This window comes from Ciona robusta, chromosome 4 (assembly GCF_009617815.1).
Source record: "Ciona robusta chromosome 4, ASM961781v2".
Taxonomy (NCBI): domain Eukaryota; kingdom Metazoa; phylum Chordata; class Ascidiacea; order Phlebobranchia; family Cionidae; genus Ciona; species Ciona robusta.
This window is the reverse complement of record NC_143238.1, coordinates 6,067,087-6,092,916: the sequence shown is the minus strand read 5'-3', so window position 1 is coordinate 6,092,916 and position 25,830 is coordinate 6,067,087. Positions and strand designations below refer to the sequence as shown.

At 34.8% G+C, this 25,830-nt stretch overlaps 2 protein-coding genes across 8 annotated transcripts; both read right to left on the bottom strand.

Moving 5' to 3' along the window:
* Positions 1-198: 198 nt before the first annotated feature.
* On the bottom strand, positions 199-6,454 carry LOC149737098 (uncharacterized). The gene is made up of 11 exons (XM_089876280.1): positions 6,314-6,454; positions 5,886-6,065; positions 5,294-5,434; positions 4,702-4,842; positions 4,263-4,467; positions 3,529-3,667; positions 2,863-3,010; positions 2,339-2,494; positions 1,627-1,807; positions 1,025-1,190; positions 199-530 (listed from the first exon to the last, which is right to left on the bottom strand). Exons 1-11 carry the CDS (start codon positions 6,374-6,376, stop codon positions 377-379), a joined length of 1,674 nt encoding a protein of 557 aa, XP_089732406.1. The 5' UTR covers positions 6,377-6,454; the 3' UTR covers positions 199-376.
* LOC149737097 (AMP deaminase 2-like) lies at positions 6,425-24,669 on the bottom strand. 7 transcript variants are annotated; one of them, XM_089876262.1, is made up of 24 exons: positions 24,513-24,669; positions 22,511-22,586; positions 21,888-21,939; positions 21,499-21,632; positions 20,944-20,988; positions 19,536-19,754; positions 19,292-19,318; positions 19,084-19,128; positions 17,821-17,926; positions 17,082-17,204; positions 16,517-16,574; positions 15,847-15,988; positions 14,451-14,540; positions 13,756-13,885; positions 12,575-12,706; positions 11,888-11,970; positions 11,180-11,291; positions 10,573-10,736; positions 10,196-10,322; positions 9,602-9,765; positions 9,040-9,160; positions 8,488-8,661; positions 7,651-7,761; positions 6,425-7,360 (listed from the first exon to the last, which is right to left on the bottom strand). In XM_089876262.1, exons 1-24 carry the CDS (start codon positions 24,562-24,564, stop codon positions 7,172-7,174), a joined length of 2,676 nt encoding a protein of 891 aa, XP_089732388.1. In that variant the 5' UTR covers positions 24,565-24,669; the 3' UTR covers positions 6,425-7,171. The 7 variants fall into 7 exon arrangements, with proteins under 7 accessions (XP_089732388.1, XP_089732394.1, XP_089732390.1 ...); XM_089876268.1 differs by lacking the exon at positions 24,513-24,669 and adding an exon at positions 23,176-23,351; XM_089876264.1 differs by lacking the exon at positions 19,084-19,128.
* Between the last annotated feature and the right edge of the window lie 1,161 nt (positions 24,670-25,830).

Genomic DNA, 25,830 nt, shown 5'->3' with positions numbered 1-25,830 from the left:
CCCACATATGTTTCAAAACGTAACGGGGAGTCTTTTTCTTAAAATTTTGTTCTTGAACATGTTTAAATATCGTCTGTGTTTTTCAATATGAATGAATGCATATATTCTCGCAGAAAGAGCCAAGACAGTCGCCATGACACAGTTTTACACACCTTGTGCCTGCTTATGAGTTACCGTATGTATATATGCATGTGTAACTACTATCGTTGCCAATAAAAAGTAATTAATAAGCATAGGCCCAAATTCGCCAATTACCAACCAGTAAACATATATATATATATATATATATATCATTTGATTAAATCACATTAAAGTACAAAATGTTGTTTCATTTTGCCTGAATTGCAACAAATTAGTCCAAAACGTAGTTTGTGTTCTATGTAGACTTGAGAAACTGTTCTTCTATGCTTGAAAAATGATCGCTACGCTGCTCGTTTACTTTATCAGTAACCCGCTGTAGTAGTTCCCCCAAGAATTCAGTTGTTAATGCTTGGGGCGTTGGCTCGTCTTGCAATCCAAACATTAGTTGCCTAAAGAAAACAACGTTGTGGTTATACTAAATGTAACTTGTTTTTAATTTGCTTGGCTGGCAAAGGCAACGACATCATTATAACAGGTGTCCTGTACCCCCAACCTCACGTGATAAGAACAATGATAGAGGCTCTAGTTTGGAGGTAGTCGAGCTAACCACTGTATCACGACGCCGGCCTCTAACTGGTAAACTTTTAATCCAGAATCCTTTGATTTACAGTAACAAAGGTCACATTAAATTAGAATGTAGATGTACAGGCTATATAATCGGCCATTACCATAATCATTCTAATCTATTATATGGGCGAGGTCTTATGGCGAACCTGTGTAAAAGGCTCCGGTTGGCCGGCTGCAAAACCGACAGCACATTATCCTGTATCTATCCACATGTATGGTATAGTGGATCTGGGAAAGATGAGACACTTTTTCATCCTATTTTCTCTTCCCATTTGGTAGTAAACAAGTCCCATCTTCCCCCGCCTACTGTATATACCTGTTTAATCTTTGGTAATGTTTATTCATATTTTCAAGGTTTTCCAGTTTCTCATAAAGTCGCTTGATGTAATTTAACCTCAAGTTCCTTGTAACTTTGACCGCGAAAGAGAAACGACCACCGATGTAACTCACTGTGGGTGGATGGGCAGAATGCTCTACATTGTCTGTTGAATGAATGAATGAATGAAATTTATTTCGTCTCTTCGGCCACGATAACTAAGAGCAAGAGAGTTGACAAAGCGAAAAGACGGGTAGTAAAGGTAAAACAACAGTTGTTAAAACACGCTTATTGATAAAAAGAAGAAGAACAAAATGCGTGACCGTTACACCCTACATTGTCTGGTAAATAAATCGTGTGAGTTATTATGATTTTCTTTTCTTATTTAGTAGTCAAAAAAACAATATTTACAGAATTATATATAGCGACTTTACCAACATATAATGATAAAATGTATATGTATATAGAGATGCTAAAATGTGGTCTAAATCAGCCTAAAGGTACAATCAAAGTTCAAAAAATTCAACAGCTTTTAAAAAAATCGCGTAAAATCCGTTAGAGTAAAACATTTTCATGATTTTTTTTATAAATAAATATCTTACTTCGAAAGACAGCCAGTCGGCCAAACTTAGGAGCTACAGCAGCAATGGTTTCGAAGACCTCCCCACCACGTCCTAAATACCCGTGTACACCATCGTCGGGTTGGTGAACCACCCAATTAGTCTCAGCATAATCATTAGGTGTTAAGCCTTCGCTTAGGTACAACAGAAGTGTGTATTCCACCTAGATAAGGTAAGATTGGTATTGCTTAATTTCATTTTTCAATATAAGTTTTTTTTAAGATAAAAGGTGAAATTATAAGTTATAATATGTTATGTTAAGTTTTGTACTTCTGTTTATCTAAAAGACTAAAAAGGTGTATTTTTACTGTTACTGTACCCGTCGCTTCTATATATGGTACTCTTATGCCTTACAGTTTGTGCCCACGGACAGATACGCCCACAGTAACTCTGGGAACATCCAGTATGCAAGCCCTTATCACTGCAACCACTCAGTCACGATGGGTGTTCAGTTTCGTACAGCTCGTGCTGTTCGGTTATAATCACATAGGAATAGTAATAGCAATCGAACCTGAAAAGCCTATATCTTCTGGTACATAGACGGACGTTACAACCGTTGTCTATATTTAGGCAGGCAGTTAAATTTGAACCAGGCACTATTGCGCTTGCGCCACGACGCCACTTTATACGCATGCGCAGAAAGTCAGACCAGACTAGCCCTACAACCACTTTCCACGGCCACAGGTCCACTGACCTCATGTTCCTTTGCGTCAGGATGTATTCTTGTGTTGTCGTATGATTTAAGGTAGTTGACTGCCACGTCATATGGCATCCATTCTGTTTCGTTGGAAACAAAAGCGAGAACATCCTGCAGTCGCTTCCACATATCTGAAGATGCGAAGTCGTCCACCTTGTGATAAGGAATGCAAGAATGAATAAATGAACAAATTCGTGAAGGTATAAATGCATAAATAAATAAGGGAATGGATGGATGAATGAATCAATGAATGAATGCATAAATGATTAAATGAAGGTAACTTATTTATCTTCGTGTGTTAGGGCAACGACAGTCGTTATAACAAGGGTTTTCTGTTTCATACACCTCGTGATCACATACGAGGTACCAGGTATATCTAACTCTGTGGCCAACTAACAATTTATCACTCAGTTGGAGAAATTACCGTTGAGTGTCTTGCCCAAAGACACGCAACTCCACAACGGTGGTCGCACTTCATTCAAGTTTTATTATTATGAAAAATATATAAAAAATTGACTTACATCATACAAGCACAACCACCTAACGTTGTCTCCGTCTTCTACAATCGAACTATCCCATTCATTACTATTGGCTCCTTTCCGAAATAAAAGTCGCTTCCAGGATTTTAGTTCTTCAGCGTTGAAAACGCCATCTAGCACATGAATCGGCCTGTCATGTGTAAAGTAATGGTATAGCAATAAGTTTTGGTTTATTATATTAACAGCTCAAAATAAGGCGCCGTCTTTCAGTGGTTAACGTGCCTGCATGGCTCTATAATAACTTATGCAACTTTACATATGCGGTGTAGGACATAGTGCTGGACCCAATCAGTAACTACTGGGTTGGAGTGTGGCCTAGAATATATAGGTTAGAGCAATTGCAGTAAAGCATCTGTGCTTTTATCAAGTTAATGAATGAATGTAACTTATTTATCCTCACCACGGCTGGGGCAACGATAGTCGTTATAACACGAGTGTTCTGTTCCATGCACCTCGTGCCCGCCTATAAGCTACCATATATGTAACTGCGTGTGTAAAATACTGAATGTAACTTGTTTATTCTCGCATGGTAGGGCAGTAACAGTCATTATAACACGAATGTTTTGTTCCATACACCTCGTGCCAGCCAACAAGTTACCACATAGGTAAATTACTGTGTATTAAGATAAGGGTATAACGTTTGCTTACTTGTTAGTGGTTACATCGTAAGTTGTTCTCGTGAGGCAATCCGTGTAGTTAATGACACGGTGTAGATCAGGAAAGCGAAAATTCCTCATGCTTTCCTTGCTATCTGCGTTCGACTGAGTGATGGACGTGGGGACGTCCGCTGTGGTAAGTATAATAAAAATGGTAATACTTTCTATTTATCTTTTTGGAAAACGATAGCGGAGATCATGTTATTTTAAGAACGAAGTGAAGAGAATCAATGGCCAAGCAACAGTTGTACAAACTCGCTGTGGACAAAAAGTGCGTAAAATATCAGTTAAAAAAAAGGCACCTGAAGATGTTTTAACATATATATATATATATATATATATAGTAGGTTGGGAAAGATGGGACATCTTTTCATTCTATTTTCTCGTCGCATTTGGTAGTAAACAAAGAACATTAAAAGAATTATAAAACCGTAATCTCAGGACTCCCATAGACCGTTGTAAAATGTTTAAAACCGGATCAGGATATTCGGATATTACGTGTTAAAGGTGTCCCATCTTCCCTCATCTCATACTATACATAGCATAAATCCAGCTGAACGACAATACAGTGCGCTATATGTGTAAAAATGTAGGAAATGTAAAATTCTAAAAACATGAAACACCCGCTTTCGTTTTTCTTGATTAAAAAGCTGTTATAATTCATTTGACCTTCGATGTTGTATATTTAAGAAATGAATCAACTTTATATTATGTTAAGTTACATACGTGCTGATCCTTCAGCATTTGTGTTCAACCAGAGCGTCAGTTTTTCAATCCCTTTGTATTGGTTGATACTTGGCCCTCGGAATAACGTTACATGGCATGATGGCCATAGTATGCCTCGAAGTCCATGCGGATGAACCGAAGATGTTATTTCTAAACGAGGCTCGTCTGTGATGTTCGGGTTGTGGGACTCGCTGTAGAATGAAACCTGTAAAACGTATAACACACCGTACATGTAACATATAATTGCTATATATCTCTTCGCAAGTGTTAACGAAGATTATTTTAAACAGAAATTAAAAAGAAGGGAAATGTCAACAAACCGACAGTCGTTAAAACCTGGACGAGAGTTTCCTAATCTATAGTTTGTTTGGTGAATAAATGCTCTCGTCTAGCGTTTTACAAAGATGATACAGTAAGGTTGAAAAACGACATCACTTACGTGCCCATAACTGTTCAACTTCCAATTACTGTGGTAAAACATGGATAGAAAGTAACGGCCTTCCTCACAGTAGCGACTTTTCATTGGTGTCATGGGATCTAAGGAACCGATAAAGTCAGTTTGGACTCTTTCTAACCTGACCTACGTAAAAGATATATATTAGTTGCGTATAAGATTGCTCACGTTTTCATTCTGTTGTGTCGGCTTATTTGGTACCGAATAAATAATATTTACAGATTTATAAAACCGTATTGTAACAGCTTTAAAAGAGCGTTGTTAAACGCGATTAGGAAGTATAGAATATTATGTGATATCGGTATTTATTAGGAGTGCACGCAAAAGTAATATATACTAGGGTAGGGGAGACAGAACACCTTAAGCACATATTATCCAAATATCCTGATCGAGTTTTAAAAATTTACCATCGGTCTATGGGAGTCGTGAGGACACGGTTTTACATTTTTTTTCATGTTCTTTGTTTACTATCAATTGGGACGGGAAATGGAATGAAAAGGTGTCCCATCTTCCCCCATACTACTATAGAACATATACCTATACCGTCATACGGCACACATAAAAACATTCACGTTACCGGTTTTTGAAGGATGTTTTCCACGAAAGGTTGAGTTCGATTCCATAGTTCCATTTGTTGAAAGAGGGAAACATTAATCTCTTTTAACCAGGGCGGGAGACCAAAGTTCCAATCTTCACGTGGAATATTAGCTGAATAATTCTGCAAAGGAATTGTTATAAAATAAAACAAATGTTTGAAGGGACATAGCCTACCAACGAAAAGTCAAAATTCGTGTATTGATTTGCAGTTTTGGCACGCATTTATTTCAGAAGCTATTTCGTGGTTATAATACGGAAGTTCTGCTTTATACACCTCTGTGAACCTGCTTGTTACGAGTTACCACGCATGTAACTTTGTGTGGGTTTCTGTATGTTTGTTCAGTTTTCTAGTGAGGCTGACAATTTAGACAACCCATAGGCAATTGTAGATAGGTGTCTTGCGCAAGGAATTATTCGCACAGAATAGCATTAACGAGCCTTTAACCCAAAACTTCCGGGGAACAATTGTGCCATGGCGCCGGTATGTAACACGGCTATTTGGTACAACAGAGAATCTCACCCGTATAAAATAAGCATACAAACACGATATAGTAAGATATGCCTTGCGTTACCTGATATACGAAGACGTATCCTTTTGATTCCACGAAATCGAATGGGAAAGTTGATTCTATAATTTGGGTATCATGTGGTGTGATTACGTTGTCTAACACCCAAGCTTGGTTACCATGTCCAATGTCGAGTGTTTTTGTCAGTTGAATGGGTTTGGGTTCAGGAAATTGAAATTCGCTTTCCTGTGTATAAAAACAGTGGTTTAATAAGAATAATTACGGGTGTAAGAACAGAAGGTTCAAGGCTCGTCGCTGCTACCATTGTGGGCGTATGTGTCCTTGGGCAAGACAAACAGCAATTGCTTCAGTCCAGTGGTCACTAACGGCTGTCTAAATTTTCAGCCATAGATAACAATATGAAAATAAAGTAAACACCCACAAATCACATTTCGTGGCAAGCTTGTACGAAAAAACTGGATAATATAGTTTACCTGACTTTGAATGAGAGTAGATGTTATCAACAGAAGATAAAATACGAAGACAAGAAATCCCATATTGCATGAAAACTGCCTCTGCTAACCACTGTTATATAACAAGCTTAATTGAAACTGGTGTAAAATTTATAGTTGAAACAATTGCACACTTTCATATACAGCGACAAGAGGCGAATAGTACAAACTGCAACAACGTAAGAGCCTTGACACGGAATAATAACAACAGAAACTTCTTTTCTACGAGATAGATCAGTTAAACGTGTGGATAATCATGTAGATTGATTTTCCACGAAAAACAGCACGAAATTCAGGATGTAAACCGGTATAGACAGGACACAGCTGGTACGAACCAGTATAAGCCGGTTACTGACGCGTAATATTTGCTGTTTTGGAAAGTTTTGACAGAAAAGCAATTGGGAAGAACGTAGTATTATGGGGTAAGATGGATACCGTTACCAAATAAAATCGCATATTTCCTAATCTTTTTTTTTAAATTAACAACGCTGTTTAAAGTGAAACGGTTATATAATTGAGTAAATATTTTTATTTACCACGAAATGGGACGATAAATAGAGTGAAAATTTGGACCATCTTACCCCAACCTACTATATATAAGAGGATGAACAAGCAAACGAGTGTCAACCAGCAACATGAAACAAAGAAAACGTTCACTCAGCAGAAAAAAAAGATTTTGTTTTGCCCATTGGAGCGTCGCAGCTAGCTCTAATGCGTTTATTATATCAATTTTTACATAAAAAAATTCCCTCTTATTTAAAAATTGCTCGTACGTTAAAGTTTAAATAAACGTGGTTTTTGAAGAATCAATGAATTCTAAACTTGGGATCCTTGATTGCTTTAAAGGGACCCGAACTCGCTCGACGATTTCGTGTTCTGCGCATGCGCGGTGCCAAGAATTAATGCCAATTCTGCTTCGAGTGTCTCGTGTCGATAAGATACTCGTATGTCCGGTACATTGGTACGTCGGATGTCGTTACCGTGAGCTCCTTCGTCTCTGTATCGTGGTCCAAGCCAATATTGTTTCACCTGGTCAAGATGAATGATTAAATGTTGGATTTATTTATACTACTCTATAGTAGGGGGGAGGGAGGATGGGACGCTTTCTCTTCTGGTCCCATTTGGAAGTACACAAAGGACATTTAAAGCCACTGAAAATTGGTAAAAAGTGAGATTAGTAAAAAGTTTCTAAAAACAAAATATAAAACTATAGAAAAATCTTTAAATAACAAATTTTCAAATACCCTAAAATACCCCCAAAAAGTTTTTAAGTGAAAAAAAAAATTGTAACATATTTTCCTATAAAAAAGTGCCATTACCTCGTGAGGGAAAGCACTCATAGTTATGCTGTTGCGAGCTAACTCACACATGTCACATGGACTTAGCTTCCACACCTGTGTTGCAATGCTGTATTCCTCCATCAGTGGTTCCTGTATATAGGACAAGGTATATGTGTTATTATACAGTAGGGTGGGGGAAGATGGGACACCTTTTTATTCTATTTTCTCGCCTAATTTGGTAGTAAACAAAGCACATTCCAAACATTACAAAGTCGTATCCTTACGACTAAGCAGTTGCTAACTGTTTAAAATCTGATCAGGATATAGGACACCTTTTTATTCTATTTTCTCGCCTAATTTGGTAGTAAACAAAGAACATTCAAAACATTACAAAGCCGTATCCTTACGACTTTAATAAACCGTTGCTAACTGTTTAAAATCTGATCAGGATATTTAAATATTCGTCGCTAAAAGTGTCCCGTCTTCCCCCACCCTACTATATTAACCTGGGGTGGAAAATAAAGATAGCATTAATATTCTATCTGAATGTAACTTGCTTTATAGAGGGTCAACTCTATTCACATAGTAAAGTTGACCCTCTTAAAATCATTAAACCGTGAGTTGTATAAACTAAATGTATGCAATGATTAAATGTAACTTGCTTTATCCCGGCGTGGCCGGAAGCAACATTCGTTATACCACGGTTGTTCTGTTTTACACACTTAGTGTCTGCTTACGAGTTACCACTTATGTAACTTTGTTGGTGCATTTTTCTGTGAGTGTGCTGACAATATAGACAACTCTGTTTTAGAGGAAGGCATGTTAACCACTGTGCCAAAATATCAACTAAATGCATGAAGTAAAATATATACCAACCTTTGTAAAGTGAAACTGCAATGGATCATCTGTAGATAGTGAGACACACAAACCACGAGCCAGGTAGTCGGGTAATGGGTTTCTATGGTAACTGAGGAATAACCCGTTGTTACTGAGGGGTGACATCGCTATACCAACTTGTGCAAGGTAGTAGAGGTATTGTAGAACTGGTACCTGGGTGGGAAATTTAATGTTAAAGTAAGAATGTGGTCTATGCCAGTAGCAGGTCTGCGAACCGGTGTCGGTACCCCTAACTTGCTTGACGATCTGTCAAACCATTCTAATTTACTTTGTTTTGTAGAAACTTCAATAAAACCTCGTATAACGGGTATATTATCAAGAAGTCAGCAACAAATTTCTTATTAAATTAAATATTCTTTGCTTTGAGCATATTTTTGTTGTAATTACATTTTTAGTTAATTTTTTTTAAGGTATGCAGCCCCACAAAATTTGTGGACACAAATGCCTACATTGGTAGCAGCGACGAGCCTTGAACCTGAAACCTCTAGGTCGGGACAAGCGTTCCAATATTATGTGTGGCACATACTTCACCTTTCTTAATAGTAAACCATGGCTGATATTCTCAGCTAATATGAACCCGGTAACCAAATGATGAGCAGGCCCAGCTTCCCCACAGTGAGGTCGTAGGTTGAATAAAGTCATTCCACGTTCCCTGCAAAGTTGCACAGGATTAATTTCATTCATCACATTTAAAAAAATGAGATGAAATATTTGCAAAAAATTCAATAAAAATTCGAAATATAAAAATAAGATGAAACACTGTTAAAAATTCAAAAATAAAAATTTAAAATTAAATTAAAAAACTGCGTTGTAAGCGTGTAGGTGAACATTGTGTACCCACGTATATGTTTGGTCAGTTGATACTAAACATATATCACTGTAATGTTTAATTGGGGTGGTGGGATTATGTATCCTCATGTAATAAACACGTGGTAATATATAGAGTTACCACGCATTAGTCATATGATGGATTTAATGATAATTGCAGTTAATTTGGAGAGTTAGTAAAACATTGTATCTTTCGGTTACAATGCATGCATTGTAATCTTAAGCCATGGCAGGGTACTAAACCATGGATTACCACAATACTTACTTGCGAAGTTGGTTAAGTGTCACCATGTTAGCATACATGTAATAAACATAATATGAGTATGGGGGGTTGTCTATGGCTGTCCAATCATCAGGTTTCGGTGATTGCATCGTGAACACATGATGTTCCTGTTTAGACTCATCATCTACCGAGTCAAATCCGGTTACCTGTGGATAGAACCGGTTTAAACTAGATTAAAGTGGCTGATTTGTGTTAAATGTAAGGTGACCATTAAACTAAAACCAAATATGTTTTTGGGTTATTTTACCATTTGGACAGTATGGCTGACCATTTGGACAACCCATTATTGACCACTAGGTTGGGGCAAACGTCCTAACCAACATGTTGCACAATTAGGCATTCAATTGTATGTGTGTGAGGCCCTCAGCGCGGCCCCCCATGGGTCCTAGGATTTAGGGCAGGATTGGTCCATTACACACACAGTATAGGCATAATATTAATGATATATTTAAACTGACGTATTTCAAAAACAAATGAATCTCTTCAAGTACTTTCTGAGTCCTCTGATAAGGCAGCATTGGCCCATTACCCACACTGCACAAATAGGCATATTATTACTGATATATTTAAACTGACATGTTTCAAAAACAGATGAATCTCGGGGTTATTCTGAGGATCCAAAGTAGCTTCAAAGAGAGGTCTGAATATATTGTCCAACATTTGTGTAAAGTTTTCAAGCGAACCCTTGGCCTTGTATATGTCGCTGTTATTAAGTGAACAAAGTTAACCCTAAAATATAGGTTTAAAAACACAAAAAAATAATTTTTACTAGCTTTGTACTAGATTGAATTATTATTTGGGACTGAGTTTTAAAATTTCAAAATTTTATTTAAAGCCTAAAAAAAAAATTTATATATCAGAATAATTATTAATTTAAGGCTTTTAAGCTCAAAATTGTTAGTTTGTTTTTTATTAAATCAAGTTAAAAGTTATCAAAAATATATTCAACTTACAAGAGGCGAGGTATTTGTATCAACCAACGCACATTATCGCTATACACACGGTGTTTCACCGCCCACTGTGCAAGTTTCAACCATTCATCTTTAGATCGACCATACACTGACAAACGTAACTCAGATTGTTGGTACTTGCTGTCTTCTAAGTCGTCCATTACCTCCTGTAAGTGGTGGTGGTGATTAGAATTGGGGTTACTATACCTGTGGTTTAACTGATTTACTCCTTCACTATACCTCATGATATAGTGTGAGTACATGGGGTACAATCAGTGGCGCAGCCAGGAGAGGGGTTTCGGGGGTCGTGACCCCCCCCCTTTTAAACCAAAAAAATAAAATTTAAAAAAAGAAAATTAAAAAAAAAATTTTTTTTGATTAACCCCCTCCCCTTATTTTTTTCTGGCTGCGCCATTGGGTACAATATTTATATATATAGCATTCTAAGGGCGGGGCCCTGCATTATAACTTATACTTTATAAAGTTGTTGGTTAATGGTGGTGATTCGGGGGGGGGGGTAATGGCCCAAATTTGGCCTAAATGCCATGTTGATTAAAAGGACCTCACCCACATAGAATAAGCAGAAGCATATTAGGTTTACATGTATTACCTTAATAACATGAGCAAAGAACTTTCCACCAGCGCGGTTGTCAGTCTTGATATAAATCTCCCTCAGAATGCTTTGGCCGATGGGGTTGTACTTGGAGTTAAACTTGTCGAACCTGGAGGTTATATGGGGTTGGAGGTATTATTGTACATGGGCAACATGGCCCTATTTCTACATGGACCTATTAGCACCAGATCCTTGGTGTATTTCTTTGCAAAAAGAATTGTCAAACTCTATCAGCACCAAATCAGGGTCAGATTTGTAGAATTTATTACAGTTAGCCTTATTTCGTTACCATTAGTATTGTTTTGTTACAGTAGCATTAAAGTCATTACCACCTTTTGCAGTGACTACAGTGATTTGTTAGTTTGACGTTTTGTCCTCCATACGGCAAGACTTTATCAGGGGATTAGAAACTAATCTTATATATCTAGTAATGGGATTGTTTACCAGAAGAGCTCCATACTTATATACTATGTTATGCCTCATCTTATATATATTTAGGTGGGAAAAGATGAGACACCTTTAGCACATAATATGCAAATATCCTGATCATGTTTTAAATAATTAATAACAACAGTCTATGGGAGTCGTAAGGATAAGGATTTATAATTCTTTTAATGTTCCTTGTTTACTTTCAAATGGGACAAAAAATAGAATCAAAAGTTGTCCCATCTTCCCCCACCCTACTATATGAGACGATATAGTCACCTGTGAAATAGGTTCCTGTCAGCGTGGACATCTAAGCTGTCAACACTCAAGTCATAGGCTGAGAGGTTGAGAGAATCAAATACCTGTTGACATTAACATTAAGCAAACAATTATATGGGCGTGGAATGTTTGGCAGGGTAATATATGTTTGCTGGATGCCAGAGATGCCATAAAGTTAATGTGCGTAGTATGTTGCAACATGAATTACGTAATATTTGGTAAGTTGATTTGGAGTGACGCGTAAGCAAACTTTTTGAGCTTACATCGCAAAATCAGTGTAATGTGGCATGTGGCTACAACCTATAGTAAACTATGTGAGAATACACACTGTGACACACATGCAGGGTTCACAAAGTATGGTTATAATGTACTATGGTTACAATCTCAAAATAAAACATTCAACTAAAATGTTAATATAACACTTGTAGATTTATGAGCAGAAGACAACAAGTTTAATGCTTTCTAATAAAACCTTATGATCCGTAGTCACATGTGGAGTTTGTTCCATTCAGACATATGAAAGCAATTTGGGTGTTGGGGTAATGGACCAACTTTAGCCCAAATCCCTGAGCCCATGGTGAGTCTCACCATAACACAGAATAGAATATTCATATACAATGTTGGGGTAATGTGCCAAATCTTAAGTCCACAACAAGAACCCCCCATATATAGAAATACACCATGCACCTCTTGTAGTGTATAATCCTTCCCATCCCTTGTATAGGCAATATCATCAGCATTCTTCTTCATTGTTTTCTTCATGAAACGAAGCAAATGTTTCTGGTTCATGCAAGAAGATGCGTGGATGTGAGTGTCAACCTAGAAAAAAAGTTAAGAAAAAATCTTTTAATTTTTTATGGGTAATTTTGAAACAATATTACACTGTATGGCATAGTATGCAGGCCAGAGTTGTCACATTACCCTAACAACCATCAATTTTTTACTATGTATGAAGACACATTAGAACAGTGGTTCTTAAACTGTTTATGTTTACAAACTAGTAGTAGCTTTCATTAGTTAAAAACACTCAACAAAAAATTTTAGCATATGTTGTATTGTGGTAAAATGTATGAATGTAATGTACAATTACTTGATAATGTGTAGTTTAAAATGGTTAGAAAACGTTGGTCACTAACCCTACAAGGACATACAAAACACACTTATACTTAATGAGCTATTGAACACAAACTGATTGATTAGATTGTTTTAGCATTGGCTTAAGCTATCGTGGTAAAAGGCAATCATATCTTTAATTGAACTGCTTGCAATTGTGCAAGCCAGCAAAGCTCTAGAGGTCACCAGCGGAGCCGTGTTGCAAATTTTCAAAGAAGATTGCGACACAAGTTAAATATAAACCTAGCGTCTGGTTGTGCAACAACAACAACAACGCATGTGGTTTAAACTCATTGGAGTGAATATTATGTTAACATAGATAGACAGCTATAGGTGCCGACATGTATATGTGTAGACGTGTAGTTAATGGTTAATGTATAGGTTTGACAGTTTAAGGATTTTTTTAAGCATTCAATGCTTTGTTGAATATGCACAATAGCAAACTAGTTCTCACAAATACAGTCACCGTGAATAAACAGCCTACAGGGTAAGACACAAGTCACAACTAACTATTTTAACTGAAATATAAACATTTAAAATTTTAACAAAAAGTCATTCAAAGTTTACATAATTTTGCATAAGGACTCATAATGTTTTAAGAACCATGTATTCATGCTTCCAATGGTCTCTTAAGTAACAATTCCGCAAGTACAGCAGAAACTTACACAAACTAATTTGTGGCCTCTTAAAATGTTTGAGAATCACTCATGTTAAACCTTAGAACATACATGACGCGACCACAGCAGTTACTTTACCTTTCTGCAGTTATAAAAGTCACGATGTGGGACCTCCTTTTGTGCAGCTAACTCCTTGGTCTCGTTGAGCAAAACATGAAGTTGGAATTTGGAAGACAAGTAGGAGAGACGTCGGTAACAGAAAGTTTTCCTGCAAGAAACAATTAGTTTGAATTGAATGAAGATTATAGGTGGAAAATAAGTCAAGTAAAGCTGGCAAACTTTACTTAACAGCATATCCTGTTAAACTTATCCACACTTGTCCCCTCTACAAAACAGTTGCCTCCCTAAATCTGGCGCTTTTTTATCGCCATAAAACTATGTTCTGTTTTTTTTGCCCCATGTTCATCTCCCACCCCCCTTATACTTTTCACTAGTACCATCCTTGCATTATTCAGAAAATGTTATGAAATCTTGCCAGATGGCGGACAAAACTTCAGAAATACACATTTTTCATACCAGATAAGTCCTTGAAAGAATATTTACATTATACCTGGTAGCAGAAGTGACAGAAAACCTAGTAACCTACAATCGAAATTATTATTTGGGAAACAAACTTTCGAAAAAAAACTACAAAGCTAAACTCCTCCAAAACAACATTTTTGTGGCAACACTTTTTACCCTTCTAAAAAAAATTTAAGAAGTTTTTTTACACCAGATGAGCCGTTAAAAGAATATTTACATTATTCCTGGTAGCAGAAGTAACAGAAACTTACAAAGGACCATCCACAGTCATTGCCATTACTCTGTTAAGGTCGTGAATAAATCCCTGTAGATCAGGGTAGGGCATGTCCCATGGTTCGTTCCTATGAAAAAATGCTTTTTAAATATCTAAAAACAAATCAAAATACGCACCAGTGCTTTCCTTACCAATGTGGGCGTTGTTATAACAAAATAATATCACACTAAAAAAACTCGGAATTTCAGCATATCACATTAGCAGTAAACAGTGTATTTTGGTAATATTATACATGGGTGTTTAGTGTCCAAAATTTCAATAGTATATTCTTAATATCAAACTAATTATAATTGCTGAGAATTTTCTGGTAAAAGCGGTCTAGCTCAAAAAGTCTAGAATCACTTTATCATAAATTTTTTATTTTATTTTAAAATTGAATAAAATACTGTGTTCTTTTAATAATAAAATATAGGTTTTCTGTATGTTTATATTCCATACAATTTCATTGTCATTTCACTACAATATTTTAAGACAGTGCCCTGTAAAATATTTTTTAAAAGTGGTCAGGCTTAAAAAGGTGCCTTAAATCAGTATTCATATTATGATAAATATAAGCATATAAATTCAAATCAAAGAACTAGTGCTATGTTAATATCCCATACAGGAAACCAGGCATTTCGTTGCATTATTTATACGCATGTCATCATGAATAAAGCTTATTGTGGTATAATGACGCTGCTTGTGTAACTAGAACCGTGATTCATGCAAAATTAATTGAAATATAAGTAAAAGTCGTAGGCGGACCAAAATTGCTGCAAAATATATGTCAGGCGAAATTTCGTTGCCACAAAAAACCTTTGAAGTATCACAGAATTAAGTAGGTGGTTTAAAAACACAGCAGACATGGTATTAATTAATATACACATAGTTCATCACTTTTGTGAAATGCTATACACAAAATATAAGTTATTGCAATTTGAAACATAACCATCAAATTTAGTCTATGTAAAGAAGCATTGATGAAGCGCATAAGAGTTTTATATTCATTATATACACTACTAGTTGGGTATTGGACCAATCCTGGCATAAATCCTAGGACCCATAGTGCTCCATGCTGCGGGATCTCACCCATATAGAATTGTATATACTACTTGGTAGAAAGACACACTGCGACGTGTCCAATGGTCAACTTGCCATAGGTTGCTTAAATGGGGTTAGTAGACCCTTGCCCATAACTTTGATTCTTCTACAGGCCAATATTTACAAAGCAATTATTATGTGAGTGAATATGAAAGCAGTGAATATGAAAAGTACTGCTGTAAAATGGTAAAATAAAAGTTTTGTAGAAGTTGCTTTATGTGCTAATTGCATATATAAACAAGCTGGGAGCAATAAAAGATTACGAAACAATGTTCTTGGGTGGAATTACTTGCCTTTCTAAACTGGCTTCATTTTCATAAACTCTGAAAACTCCATCCACAATTTTAACCTTCATTTCACTTTTAGCCGGCAAAGTTTTTGGGTCGACATTTGTGTATGGGCACTCAGTGTTAAGTGGGGGGTGGTAGGGAGCATCTGGGGAATTGAAATGATAAAAAAGGAACCCAAAATAAAACAATAAACTGTTTACAGTGACAGTGATGCAGCCAGAAGGGGCAAGGGGTTCCGGGGTCTATACCACAAAAAATTATAAAAAATATTTTTAAACCCTTCCCCCCCTTCATATTTTATTTCAAGCTATTTTAACAAATTAATGGCTGCAAGTGACTTTAAATGGCTATGTATTGTTGTAAGGTTAAACTAAATAAACTTCAATGTAGGTTTTCTGCTACCATGCATATTGTAAATAATCTTATAACAGCTTATCTGGTGACTGGTATAAAATAAAATGTATTTCTGACGTTTTGTCTGCCATCCGCAAGACTTCATCAGGAAACGAAATGTCAGAAATACAGTATGTTTTTAATATACCAGATGAGCAGCTAAAAGATTATTTACATTATGCCTGGTAGCAGAAGTAGCATACTGTTTTAACTAAAGTATGAAATGTTATATATTTAATATTCATACATTGTTTAAATTCTTATATTCAATACAACGTACCTTTACTTATTCCTGATTCATCAAAGGTGTCAGACTGAGGAGGATCTTTACCTTGGCACTGTGAGGTTAATAATATTTACAAATAACATGATCATATAAACATAGGCACCAATTTTTTTTAAATGCAGGGGAGGTAAGAAAGTTAGACACAGAGTACTATAGCATAAATATAACTTATTGGCTGTAATGTTTACTATTTAAGATAGTGCAGAAAGTTCCAGCGTGACTTGCCTACCCTACCACCCCAAGTTTGGTGCCGAAGATTACAGTCTTGTGTGTGTTTTTACAAACTAGTAGAGAGAGTATATTGCATCACGCCGCATTAATTAAGGTTTCCTAACCACAACCATATTATGGTAGGGTGGGGGTAGACGGGACGCCTTTTCATTCTATTTTCTCGTCCCATTTAGTAGTCACAGTGAGTAAACAAAGAACATTCCAAGTATTATAAAACCGTATCCACGCGACTCTCACAGACCGTTGTTAATTGTTTATAACACAATTAGGACACTATGTGTTAAAAGTGTTCCATCTTACCCTACAGTTCTATATAAAACACACATACCAATCTGAGATGCTTCTCAGTTGTGAATGAAGACTTATGGTGGGCCATTTCCATGTATTTCTCCCTTATAAGCAAAGCTTCTGTTAGATGATCTGATGCTTCTTCTAAATCTCTAAACGGAACCTTTAAAGGTTGAAACATTATAAAGCAATGTATAATATGAACATGGCAAATATCGATTTGAAATAATAAATTTGAAATGTCAAAAGCAAATATCAACTTGGAATATTAAAACAATTTAAAACATAAAAGCAATAGCATATATCGTGAAGATGAGAAACATTAGAGCAAAAGCATAGGGGTGTAATATATATATGACTTCCTGGGTTGACAAGTCATCATATTTAAAAAAAGAAGTGACATAATGTGATGTAGCACTGTAGTTTTACACCTAAACAATAGTTTTTTTAAAAAAGTGGGAAAACATAATTCACTGCGATATGAAAGTAGTGTGATGAAGTAACTTATTTGTTTAAGTTTAACAAACTAACCTGATGGATGTATACAAACAATAATAAACAATATTAATAACAGTATTATATACCAACTTAAAGTAAATGCTGTAACAAAGTAACTCCCATACTACCAACTAAATTAATGACTGGGCGTACAACACGCCACAACAAAGCGTTAATATTCTGTGCATGATGTAAGAATACATGTGGGCATGCTATCTCGAGGTAGCGAGTAAAATACACCAAGTAGTTACTCAACTTTAAATCACACCATTACCACTCACCCCAGCTATTTCATCGCCGGATATTTCAATCCTATGAAAATCTTGCTCAAGGAAATCTCCCATCCCATTAAGTTCTGAAGCTACACTGGCATCTCCAACCCTTTTTCTATGTAAAGCAGGGGGGTGGTTAAGACACAATATAAAAGTGAATTTATGTTAAGATACACTATAAAAAAGCTTATGTAATATTTCTAAATAATATAAATCGATGGTATGTAATGTTAAATTTAGGATACAATATAAAAACTTTATATAATTTTAAGATATATATAAAGCAACTTTATACAATTTCAAAATGAATTATAAATTATAAAGTAAATTTATATAAAGAAGCTAAAAAAGTAAATAAAAGTCAAATACAAGTAATGCTGGTAGCATAAGTGGCCTGGAGACCACATAAACCTGCTAAAATTGAACCAGTTTATAATTTAATATGAAACACCATGCAACTGCAAATGCTACAAAGCTGTCAGAACTCTTTATGAAGCACTGTTGATAATTTTGTGAACATTCGGTAATGCGTTTGTTTAGAACTGTGGTTTGTTTTGGTTTGCATGGGTGTATATGTAGCAGAATGATGCTTCTACATTATTGGTGAAATGAAAGCAGAAATGACCAACCAATATAGTCAGTAATCAATGGGTAAGTTATTATTGATGTCTCAAAGCTAGTTCTACTGAAAAATTTGAGTCACATAAGTTTAACTGATTTCTCATTTATAATACAGTGCTTCTAACCCATAAGTTACACCCAAAAAGTTGGTTGCCTTTTAATTCGTTTGACGATTGCTACGATGGTTCAACCACCTTATTGGTATCCTAAAATGTTTTTATTGGACCTTCACCTTATACTTATAAAAGGGAGTTTAAGCTATTTGAAGACTATTTATTATGTTTTATAATTTTTAAATGAATTAATATTAACAGTTTTCTATTATTTTATGCCTATTTATGGAAGAAGTGGTTTTAAAAGGTTTAGAAGCACTGGTTTAAGAGTTTCACAAAAACGTTAAGTTTTGTCCACTTCTTAAAGGGCATACCAACGAAAATCAAGACGTGTACTAATAGAAATGATCAAATGTGATCTAAAAGTACTACTAAAGTTTCAAAATCTAAAAAATTCTTTTTTTTTTATAAGTTTTTATTTTTCCTTGGTATGACCCTTTAAGTTCGCAACTGATTTAACATAGGGTAAAAACGTTAATCAAAACACACTACAGGCTATTCCTGTGTTAGCTACATGCACTCTGCACACTGTTGATACCGCAGTAATGTATGGGCAATGGTGCTTGTGTGATGGTATAAGAGACTGCGGAGATATACAGCGCGATAAAACTACATATTAAAACAACTTTGGATGCCAAATTAAGCTCCAGAAGCAAGCTCTTTTAAATTGCTTTTAATTTTTTTTTAAATTAGATTTTTAGCGCACTGTATGTAACGCACTCTCTTACAGTGTACGAAACTACTACCTTGAAGGGTCGCCACATATCATCAGTCTGAAAGGTAATCAAAAGTTAAGGCAAACATAAAAAAAGTTAACACTGAAAAAATTTACCAACATAAAAAAACACTGAAAAACTTATTGAGTAGTTTACACAGATATATTGTAATGTGTACATCAAGGTATTAATAAACATTAAAGCGATATATTATGTAACAAAAGTTGTGTTTAATTGGCGTATTACGTCAGACTAATGCTTAAAATTGACTTACTCTTTTAGAACTGGTAGTGGTAACATATGCTGGCTTGTAAGTGAAGCTTTGTGAGGATAATATCTACAGCTGCCGCCTGCAACGTTGTCGTCTACAGAGGACGCGCCAGATGTGGGGACTTGGAGGTTGTCTCTATCCTCGTGGTCACTACCGGCTGGCTTGAAGTTACGGGATGCCATGAGTGTATGTTTCAATGCTTTCCAGTGCTTGCCATTTGCACTGTGTCCCAGGTTGTGTGTATTGGGTGAAGCGGGCACGCGAAATTGTTAATTTGAAGCATGTGGGTTAGAAGCACACATGAGGCAGAGGGTGCAGGTCCAAGCATTCAGAAATCAAAGAATAAAAACACAAGCGTTAATGCAGGTAGCATGTGAGAACTAATAGAAAATAATCTCAAACAATGTTAATATCACATAGGTAACACAACAACATATTCATAAACAGTAATAATAATATTAAGCTTACATATAAACACTGTCCTAATGATTGTTAAATAGAAAACACCATTTGTCGGCTTAATAATAATACAACATACAAAAACTTAGTTTGTACTTTTCAATTTATTCTCCTTAAAAATTGTCGCAGCAAAACCAATTAGAATAAATGGAACCTAACACAGTATATACAGCAAAACTCCAATATTACTTTAGCATTACTTTTATATAGGTTTGACTGGCTGACCACTTTCATAGCAAAAATAGATTTCTAAAATTTAAGCAAAGTTAATGAAACTACATATTTGAGAGGTTTTACAGCTTATACTCTGCAACAAATGCCTTTCATTGATTGTTTTCTACTTGGCTACAAAGGGGGTCATGAAAAAACTGCAAAAAATCAATAAAAAAGGATTAGGACTTGCAACAAGGTTGCAGCAGTCACTGATTGGTCCACAACAAAGGCTTTTATATGACATTTTAATTGCATATTCATAAAGCTGTATTGATAGGAATATATATAAGATATAGAGTGTATTTTAATAATGAGTTCCTTAAACTATTCGGCAAATTAAAAAAAATAGTTTGTAAAAAGATACTTTTGTATCACTTTTATATATTAATATATGACATTGTAATTGATATTCCTAAAACTGTGCTGATAAACCTTAAAGCTGAAAGGTGTATTTTATTGTAAACCACTGTAAATACCATTGTGAATCATTTAAATTGAAAGGTATTTTCTATTTTAAAATAAAATTACCCAATATAGAATGATTTGAAATAACAATTGTGTCTATCTGTATAGGCACACACATACAAGTGAAATGACAAATGTGTCTACCACGCATACATACCAATTGTACATGACACACAGACAGCAATTGTAATAACCTGACAACAACAGTGGGTGCATGGCTACTAAGCTACGGCTACCACTCACAATAGGAAACATGAATAACCTAACACCGTACATCACCCTTTCTTGGCACATGTCGCAAGAAAAATTATCCGTTTTGCTAAGAAATATCGGGGAAACGTGTATTTGTGTAAATACACCTGTTTGGTGCCCTTGCCTTTATACATATATATACTATGGAAAAAATGTATATACTATAGGCAATTGATGTATTAACTAGGAGTAGTCAATAGGCCTATTGCCCTATACTATATATTTTTATACTGTACAAAACTATACACTCAAAAGCTCTATATCCTTAAGCTTTTAAAAAAGTAAAACTTGGTGGTAATATTTTGCAAGAGATAAACATAAAACGTTAGATTTTATCAGAACTGCGGGAAATAACGTTTTTCTTGTAATAATCAATCATCAATGATAACTGTGCAGTTCATTGGCTTACCGTAAGTTGATAAACACTGCTTGAAAACATTCATTCTTTCAACAAAACATCACCAAAACCAGAACCAAATGCAAAACCATTTGTTTAATGAATTTACAATAAATAAATATACAGATTCAGAACCATTGCTTTAATACATTCATCCACACAAATAAATGCTCAACTTACGACTCAAAGTCTTGTGTTATCTGTCGATTAACAAGATGCATCTTCTCTTCTTGCTGTACGATTGGGATCTCATCTGTTAGTTCACAAGTTGAACTGAGATCTCCACAACCTGCCATATCCTCAGAGAACAGATGCTAAAGAATGATTAAACTAAGTTTTTAAGAAACCTTTAGCATCTAACAAGTGCTGAAGAAAATTAGTAATCACTGTTCTGAATAACTTGCAATGTCTTAGATACATTACCTAACAGTTAAAACTAAAGCTTTTAAAAAAATAATAATTTTGAAATATAAATAGATTCTAACGCACATTTAAAATTTAAAAATATCTACTTTTGTATTGCTACCCTCATACCAGGCAGTCTAAGCAAGTAATAATATATAACCTACCTCTGCAATCTTGTTATAGTCATTCATGTCAACTTTTTTCTTGTTAAAGTTTCTAAAAAAAAATGACAGTTACTTATAAAGAAAAGGCGGCTAGTAGCATTTAAGAAGCAAGAAGCATGAGGTCGTGTGGCATAAGTGTCATGTCACATGTCATGTATGTATTACTTGGCTGACAAGTCATGCCACGACGTATGAACTGTTGGCTGTGACATTTACTTGAGTTAAATTTACAATTAAAAGCAAGAACCACAGAAGACAAATTAACTATGCTTATAATAGGCTATGCTGTAAGTTTACAGGATTTCTAATACTTTAAACACAGGATTTAAAAAAACAACGCAACCTATAAGCCATAAATAACAATATATATATTATATAATATATACATATATAATATTTTGTATTCTATATGGGTGAGAACGTGAGGTTCCACAGCATGGCACACCATGGGTCTTAGGATTTAGTTCCATACTTCACACAATTGAAGTTCTAATCAATGTTGTGTACAGAATGTGTACAGAATTGTGTACACAACTAATCGATGTTATGTACAGAATTATAATATTATATGGCATATATATACCTATATATATATATAAAATATAAAAACAAATTTTCCTTACCTGGGGTACGAAGGAAAATTCTTTTTTGAGGCGGAATTACTGTTTTCTGAATGAAAATGTTCAGACAACTCTTGATCTAAAATAAAAGGTTAAACTGAAATTAAAAAGTAATGTAAAGAACTTCTAAAAAAATAAAAATTAAAAAAAATAGTTAAAACTAAAAACTATTAAAAGAAAAAAATTTTTTTTTAGTTGGACTTTTTTTTTTTAGTTGGTACATGAAATAATTTGCCCTTTAATTAGCTGCAGATATACTTGCAAGTGCTGACCACGCTGAACTACAGAACATTATAACCTGATTCAAAGGTTATGTTTGTAGAGCTGGCAATGCATGTTTGCCCAATTATAATTCAAACTGAACCCAGGGAAAACAACAGCATGATATACCACCTTATGCAGCATTGAGCATATGATACACATGTATAATAGATTAATAGGCCTATTAAAATATATGACAGCCCCCCAAAAAGTACAAATTGTTTCTATATCAAAATCTGTCAGATATACATAATTCCTAAGTTAAACATTATCAAGTTAAAAGCAGCTGGACTGCTCTAAAAACAAACTTCTTGTTATAAAAACAATTAAATACCTGCCATCAACAAAAACTTAGTTTAAAAAAGTTCATATAAATTATTTCAACAACGAATTAAAGCTGAACAAACCTTTTAAGCTTCAGTTGAAGCGGTTTGACAATAATAAGCCAAGGGCTAAATCACAAACTCTCTTATAATTACAACAGTATGGCGGAACTTTCTCTATACGTTTCTGTTAGAAACTTGGTATAATGAATTATACAAGAGAGATAAAGTCAAACACACCATACAGTCCTTATCATAATGATGACTAACTACTCCAAGTCTCAAGAGTGCACAAAATCATCTGGTCACTGGTTTGCCTTTTTCTTTTTTGCATGTTATTCAAGTAAACAAGATGAATATGAGAGAAAGGCATTTTTGACATTTGATCAAAAATTCTTACGACATGCCAATTCAATGACTAAACTAACATTTGGTATATCCATTAAGCCCGCTATGTACACTCACACATGCAGTTATTACAGATACTTACTAAATGTATAACTATCATTATTATTAAACAAACATTCTTTGCCTGGTGTACCAAAACGCAAAACTACATACACACAAAGGTACAAATATTTAAATGAATTTTGATAGAAAGCTGTTTTGCAATTCCTTGTTTTTATACATTGCGAAAATATAAGTTTCAAACTAATTACCTAGGCAAGTTATACAGGACTACCGTTATGCTATGCCTACATTATCATTCACTGTTTATGGTTCAATTAGAACTAATGTAAACAAAAGGCATGAACAGTCACCAAGAATAAATTCACAAGAAAACCAAAACAAACAATTAGCATTCGAAAGAGTAATTTATAAATCTTTCTAATTATATAGTACAGAAATATTAAAATGCAGTAGCGGGGCTTATCTGTATTTTTACTATTTGTAACTATAACTTAACTTTATATTGGAACTAGCAGGGACTAATAAAAATTGGGTAAGAAATTAGTTTTATTTATTAGTTTAAATAGACTAAGGTGAAGTAGGTGAACTTAGGGGTAAATCTGAGCCTTGGTGTATCATACTGACACGGGCGATTTTTGTTTACAACTTTACACACTAGGCCTACTTGTTGTACATGAAATAATTTGCCCTACGCACGACAATTATAAAGCTTGGAACCAAATATGTACTAAAATAAGTAGAATTTCTTCATGGAAATTGGGAATGTATGTGGTTTGCATGCCTGTTTAATTAAAGCATGCGCGAATGCGAAAAATACCCAACTTGCACCTGCAAGATCTAGTTAAGAACTGCCATATTCTGTAGATTGGACCAAAAACTCTTAGTAACATTCTCCAAACTTGATTTTAGGAACTGACAGCGTAAACAGGCACAACATGCTGGTGTTCAACAGATAATTCAAGGGAATAATTGTCAGCACCAGTTTTTTTATAAACATTAATACAGGTTACCTGGACTTTTGCTTCCAACAGAAACTCCATTGGTTGCGAAGTTCGAAGCCATCTTGACACTTGTTACCAAGATGAAATTATTAAATAACTATATAAACTTTAAATACTAATACTCCTATAAAGAAATATCTATGCACTTGTAAAAAAGGTAAAATGTAGAACAAAAATGTCCTTTTATATTTAGTGAATCTTATTACAATTTACTTTGAATGTAATTTACTTTAAAAAATGATAGTACTTTACAATTTAACTACACTTACAGCTTCACAAAATATTATTATTCTTTTTACCCTAGTGATAATATATATACAGATTATTAAGATATGTGCTAGTTATAAATATCGGGTTTAGCAGTCACTTTTATTATTTGATATTAATACTGTTATCTCATTTAAAAAGACAAAACAATTATGCTATAGCAACCACGCAGCTCTAACACGCAAACCTGACATTATACCGCTAATCTAACCGACGTTATATTGGTAATTATTAAATAGAACTGGACTTTCTGTACCATCCTTTATAGACAGTAAGACAGATTCGTATTTTGTTTTGTAACGAAATTACTTTATTTCATTACATAGTACCATTTTTTCTGACACTCTTATTTATTTTTTTTTCTTTTTAAGCCATTTGGATCTCTCTCGCATATAAAGGAGAGAACGCAGACAAAACTGCTCATCCATATCACAACAAAAACAAAACCATAGATAGATAACATAATTGGGTTTTACATAATAACATAATATCAACGTAACCAAAATAACGGTCTTTAGTGTCCCGATGGGAAAGATACTCTCTTCAAATCAGTTGAAATGTTTTTGGCTGACAAAATTTAACTCCTATTTTGTGTTTTGCTCAAGGGCACATACACTACACTACGGTAGCCGCTTGTGGCAGAGACAGGATTTGAACCGGTATCTTCTTGCCACACAATGCGTTAACATTGTATTTGTGACGTAGTTCGCATAAAATGCGTCGCTATGTACAGTGATGCTGCGACTCAGCTACGCCACCTAGTGACCACCGCACAAGAGGTCACTGATAATATAAAAATATACCAAAATAGTCTAATATACGATGTATTAAATGTATGCGCCTAAAATTCATTTAAAGCAATATATAATCGGTCTTGGAAGCTATTTAATGACTGTGCAAATAACTTCACGAACGCAAGAAATAATTAAATGCTCTTGGAACTTAATTGCCAGACACTTATAATTAGCCAAGCGTGCCGTATTATTAAGATAATATGTTCTACGTACAAAACTTGTCTGGTTGCTTATTGAGGCTAAACACGTAAGACTTTGAAGGTGGT

Coding starts and splice junctions, on each gene's coding strand:
- LOC149737098 (XM_089876280.1), bottom strand. CDS start 6,376: ATGGGATTTCTTGTCTTCGTATTTTATCTTCTGTTGATAACATCTACT. Junction 3,011..3,528: donor TACGATGTAACCACTAACAA/GTAAGCAAACGT, acceptor TACACATGACAG/GCCGATTCATGTGCTAGATG. Junction 531..1,024: donor CATTACCAAAGATTAAACAG/GTATATACAGTA, acceptor TGTTTTCTTTAG/GCAACTAATGTTTGGATTGC.
- LOC149737097 (XM_089876262.1), bottom strand. CDS start 24,564: ATGGCTTCGAACTTCGCAACCAATGGAGTTTCTGTTGGAAGCAAAAGT. Junction 20,989..21,498: donor ATAACACAAGACTTTGAGTC/GTAAGTTGAGCA, acceptor GATATTTCTTAG/CAAAACGGATAATTTTTCTT. Junction 19,129..19,291: donor ATATGTGGCGACCCTTCAAG/GTAGTAGTTTCG, acceptor ATATCTCCGCAG/TCTCTTATACCATCACACAA.